The sequence below is a fragment of the Lactuca virosa genome, chromosome 8 (genome assembly GCF_052849685.1).
Source record: "Lactuca virosa cultivar CGN04683 chromosome 8, Lactuca_virosa_CGN04683_v6, whole genome shotgun sequence".
Taxonomy (NCBI): Eukaryota; Viridiplantae; Streptophyta; class Magnoliopsida; order Asterales; family Asteraceae; genus Lactuca; species Lactuca virosa.
Genome location: NC_136433.1, coordinates 86,129,444 through 86,134,925, shown reverse-complemented (window position 1 = coordinate 86,134,925; position 5,482 = coordinate 86,129,444). Strand labels below are relative to the sequence as shown.

Here is a 5,482-nt window from a genome sequence, read left to right as displayed (position 1 = left end):
ATATATATATATATATATATATATATATATATATATATATATATATATATATATATATATAAAATTGAACCAACTAATAACTTTAGCTAGTATACAAAGAAAATGGGCATGTAAGAATTTTAATGAAAATAAGTTAGAACAAAATAAATATGAAGTTTTTGAGATTTTTTGTTTGGTTTACTTATTGAGTTTGATATAATTTTCAAAAATGAGAAAAACTATTCGGACTATAATAGAATTTTTGTTAATTATATTTTCATGTTTTATCCGCAACCATTAATTTTATAACATCCAATATTTTTAGAGTTTATATCAAACTTATGAAAACTAAATAATTCATTTATTTTAGTAACAACAAACGCATTCATTATTTCTCAATATCCCTCTCTCTAATAAAACAAACCACACGATATTCTCCATTTTGGGTTCATACCTTTTCATACACACAATCTCACCTATAAATACACACAAATAACACTCCCTCATAAACACACCCATTTAACGACATGAAGATGCAATCCAACAACGTTTTGCTTTTGATCAAGCTCTTGACCCTGCATTCCCTACTTGTACTCTCCGCATCACAAGATTTCGATTTCTTCTACTTTGTTCAACAGGTATATACCCCATTTCAATTCCATTCCGTTTTTGTCTTGATTCCCTTTACAATGATTTGAATTAAACGTTTTTTCAGTGGCCAGGATCATACTGTGACACGAAACAAGGTTGTTGCTACCCAAGCACTGGAAAACCGGAATCAGACTTTGGAATCCATGGACTTTGGCCTAATAGAAACGATGGCTCCTATCCCTCCAATTGCGATTCTAGCACCCCTTTCGATGCATCCAAGGTGGTTCTTTTACCAATTCTTCTGATTTCCTAGTTTGCATTTGTTACACTGGACATGACAACAGAATTGGACATATATATTTTATATTGAGAATGAGTAGGGTATTTACTTATTTTCCACTTGATTTGATTGGATGTGACTAAGAAATCGCAATTTTTGTCCTACTATTAACATGTGGCTGGTCCAAGGACAAACTCAGTATAACCTGTTCTGTAATATCAATAAGATTTTTATAAATTACAGATTTCGGACCTTACAAACCAAATGCGGTCCGATTGGCCAACACTATCGTGCCCAACCAACAACGGGCTAACATTTTGGGGTCACGAGTGGGACAAACATGGGACTTGCTCGGAATCTGTACTCAACCAACATGCTTATTTTGCAACCGCACTCAGCCTCAAGAACGAAATTAATCTTCTCCAAGCTCTTGAAAGGGCGGGTATGAATCATTCATAAATCATAGTAAAACAAACGTTTTTTTTGTTTTTGTTCTTTTGAACTTGAAATGTTGCATTTTTTGTGTGATATTTTGATGTAGGAATTCAACCAAACGGGCAAAAGTATAGTATTAGTAACATAAAAAGCGCGATCAAAGGAGCGAGTGGTTACACTCCATGGATCGAGTGCAATAATGACTCTTCGGGTAACAGTCAGTTGTACCAAATCTACTTGTGTGTGGACTCATCGGCTTCCGGATTCATTGAATGTCCCGTCTTTCCAAATGGAAGTTGTGGTTCCTCCATTGAGTTTCCTTCATTTTAAATTTCTTCTTTTCCAGATGTATGGATTGTCTATGTTTCTTTACCTTTGTGTTGAATTTGTATGTTTCATATTTATTTATTTTTATCAATTTATGCAAGAATTGTACTTTTTAGTTTTTGCAACATAGATGAATTGTGCAACATAGTGTGTGTGGATGAATTATATTTAGATTTTTGTTCAAATAACTACAATATACGGATACTCATATTCTATACATGCTAATATAGTTTATGGGTTGCAAAACCTACATTTTAATTGTTAAAGATGCTCCCAAAATTATGCATGCATGGGATAGCTACCAAGCTCTTAAAGCTACATGGTATGTTTTTTGGATATCTATTCCTAAGTTATAGAGTTCTATTAGGAGACTTTTTAATAGTCAGGGTTATTAAGAACGTTTTTCATCATCTCTCTCTTCCCGTTCTACACCAAAAGATCAAGCCATTGTAATCCTTCATGAACATTGAGCTCAATATAGTGTTTGGTTTTTTATTTTTGGGTTTTTCACTATAAATCCTATGTTCGTTTGCTTATTGTTTACGTTTTAATCTCTAACAAGTGGTATCCATGCATAAAAGATCAAAAACATACCTTGTTTTCATCAATTTTCTTGAATCCTTGAGGAATCTTTCCGGGCGACTTTACCATCCTCATCGGCGTTTTTTTCTTTGAGCCTGGCTAGCTGCTATATCCCTTGACGTTTATTATCCACAGGCCTGGTAGTTTTTTCTTTGGTGAAACACGAGACCCAAAACATTATCCCAATATTCGTTTAACGTAATCCATTTTGGTAGCCCCGATATTCATTTATATCCTAGCCCAATTATTCCATCTATATAATTTGACCTACAAAACGAAAACGACTTCTAAGTCTTAAAGCCATTAAAATAGCCCACTTATATGTTTTTTTCCCCTTAAACCCAATAGCCCACAACCACTATAGTTCGATTTTACCAGCCATTGTTTTTCTTTGAAGCCTATTCACCACCAAGATCAATATTTCAGCCCAAAAATCATTTTTTCTTAATCCGTTTTACATGTTAAACATATAACAATTTTTTTCCTATGACTACTGTAAATATGAATTTCCACTGTTGAATAGTGACACTTGATTTTCACTTTGGCAAGTGAAGATGCGAGATCTTTTGGCTCAGACGGATTACGATGATGCATTATATTCTTTTGGAGGAAAAATTCAACCTACTTTTCGTCTCTTAGTGAGAAAAAGAAGGATTGTATAGGCTTGGCATAAATCCTGTTACACCTCCACAATTTTTCCAAGAGGTACTCAATGAAAGAATTGCAATTGTTTGGTAAAAACTTGAATCAGTATGCATGAAAAAAGACCTCACTGAGTAATTGACATTTAAATAAAATGTTTTTCCTACATAAACTTCAAGATGGTGGGAATCTACTTCACCACATCCCTGATTTCAATGAGGTCGTGCCTGATTTGGCAATTTTGGAAATCAAGTATGTTGAATAAGGCCTTGGTTTGATTCTTTTATGCTCTTTTCCCAGCACCTTATCACAGAGAAAGGGTTATCGGTTTGATGAAGCTTTATATTCAAAGTAAAACGTGAAAACAATTACATCTTCAAAGGAGCAAGTAGTTCACAAGAGAAAGGGTTATCGGTTTGTGGTTGTTCTAAAGATATGAGTTTTCGTTGGAAGAAAGGGCATTCTAACTCTCGAGGCAAAGCCAAAGTGAAAACTTGCAGGTATTGTCACAAAGATGGTCATGAAATTCCAGAGTGTTATAAATTGAAAAAAGAAAAAGAAATATAGAAAAGAATGATAAAGACAAATTGGCTAACTGTGCTCATACAACGATTCTGACGATGAAGTTCCTGTTGTTATAGTTCGGGTTTCCGATATCGATAACGAATGGATTCTTAATTCGGTTTACACATATCACATTTGTCCGCACGAATATTGCTTTTCTACGTATGAACCAATTCACAACACAAGGCATGTTCTTCGATTTAATGATTCAGAGTGCAAAATTGAAGGAATCAACTCCATTTGTATCAAGATGTTTGATGACACTCTTCTTACCTTGATTGGTGTTCATTTCATATTGAAGATGAAAGAAACCTTATATCATTTAGCGTATTTGACAAAAAGGTTTCAAATATACAAGTGAAGATGGTATCTTAAAAACGATATGAAAAGATTCTTTGGTTGTTATTAAAGTCGATTTGCTAAAATTAAATGGATTGTACTATGTATGGAGCACAACTATCACTAATTTCGCTTCTTTCCGTGACTCCTGACTCATCTTTACTTGAGTCCGATGAGAAATTAGCCCCAAAGGATCTTACATATTTCAAAAGTTAACATAAACATGGTTCTTCGACAAATAATGAAATTGCTTCCACTTTTAGTTTAGTTTTAAGTAATATGAGTGAAATTGGTCTATTAAGCTAAATAAACAGGGTCTACTTGAAGTTTTCAACAAAGGCAAGATGAAATATTGCAAACATAGTGTCTTCGATAAATCTAACACTACAAGAAAGAAGGGCTTATGTGACTAAAATATCAGTGAGACTGATTAATCAGTCTTGGATACAATGTATATGGGACTGATGAATTAGTCTCATATACCATATAAGCCTTTTCAATGTGTGAATCATTAGAGACTGACCAAACTTATTCGAGAAACATATTAGGGAGTGAATTTCAGTCTCGAAATGTCTAGTGCCAACTTTGAATTTGGAGGGAAATTTATGTGGGACTGAATATCAGTCCCTAATACTTGTGTCCGTTTTGATTGTGTGTGGAACTTATTTAGGACCGAATTTCAGTCATTGATATAATTACACCAATTTGTCATTTGCATGGGAAACTTTCTAAAGACTATACTTCAGTCTTTGATAGACATGCACTATTTGACATTTAAATGATATTTTGAAGGAAACTTATTAGGGACTGAAGTTCAGTCTTTGAGAAACTAGCCACTTTTGACTTTGGAGGGAGCTTCATTGGGGAATGAATGTTAGTCTTTGAGATAGGTTATTTTGTCATATATGCCATATATTAGAGACTGATGAATCAATCACATATACTATTTTAATAAAAGGATAATTGAGATTGAATTTTAAATTATATATAACCTATCCCTAATGTTGACTTTGGAAGGGAAGTTACAAGGGACTGGATTTTAGCTCTTGATACACTTGTGCTAGTATTGACTATGTAAGGACCTTATGAGGGACTGAATTTAAGTCATTGATACAATTGCACCAATTTTTCCTTTGGATAAGAAACTTATTAAAGACTGGATCCAATTCCCTAATAGGCATGCACTATTTGACACTCGAATGAACACTTATATTTGGATGAATTTTAGTATCTAAGACTGATTATTTAGTCATAGATGTGACATATCATAGACTGATGAATGAATCACAAATACTATTTGAAAAGAAATTTATTAGGGACTAGAATTCAGTCTTGGATAAACTAGATGCTTTTGACTTTGGAGGGAAATCATTAGGGACTTTATTTAGTCTATGAGACATGCTATTTAGTCTGTTTAATATGACCTTAGCATTTAGAATTAGTGTTGGAGCATTTGGAAACAAATTGGGGGGTTTCCAAACATTACAGTATGCGCTCCTCCTAGCGACTTGAGGTGGAGCATTCTGATAGAGTTTTCTGAAGGAGCGTTATGGAGTGTCAAATGAACTGGAAGCATAAAGATGCGCTCCAAACATTACAGTATGCGCTCCTCCTAGCAACTTCATTGGGGGGTTCGAATTGAATGCGTTCCACCCCTAGGCGGCCTCAAAATGCACTTGATGCGCTCCTGGTAAAGAGAGGACACAATGCTAAGCTTGGAGGATGCGTTGGATCTCTTGTTTG

General features: G+C 34.2%; 1 protein-coding gene across 1 annotated transcript; it reads left to right on the top strand.

Moving 5' to 3' along the window:
- The first annotated feature begins 469 nt into the window (after window positions 1-469).
- On the top strand, window positions 470-1,757 carry LOC145129367 (extracellular ribonuclease LE-like). The gene is made up of 4 exons (XM_079064064.1): window positions 470-617; window positions 695-850; window positions 1,094-1,292; window positions 1,392-1,757. The coding sequence occupies exons 1-4, from the start codon at window positions 507-509 to the stop codon at window positions 1,613-1,615; spliced, it is 690 nt and encodes a 229-aa protein (XP_078920190.1). The 5' UTR covers window positions 470-506; the 3' UTR covers window positions 1,616-1,757.
- Window positions 1,758-5,482: the final 3,725 nt, after the last annotated feature.

What these genes read in the sequence shown, in the direction of transcription:
- LOC145129367 (XM_079064064.1), top strand. Translation starts at nt 507, where the DNA reads ATGAAGATGCAATCCAACAACGTTTTGCTTTTGATCAAGCTCTTGACC. An exon ending in TCTTCTACTTTGTTCAACAG is followed by an intron (nt 618 to 694) that starts GTATATACCCCA and finishes ACGTTTTTTCAG; the next exon opens with TGGCCAGGATCATACTGTGA. An exon ending in CCAAGCTCTTGAAAGGGCGG is followed by an intron (nt 1,293 to 1,391) that starts GTATGAATCATT and finishes ATTTTGATGTAG; the next exon opens with GAATTCAACCAAACGGGCAA.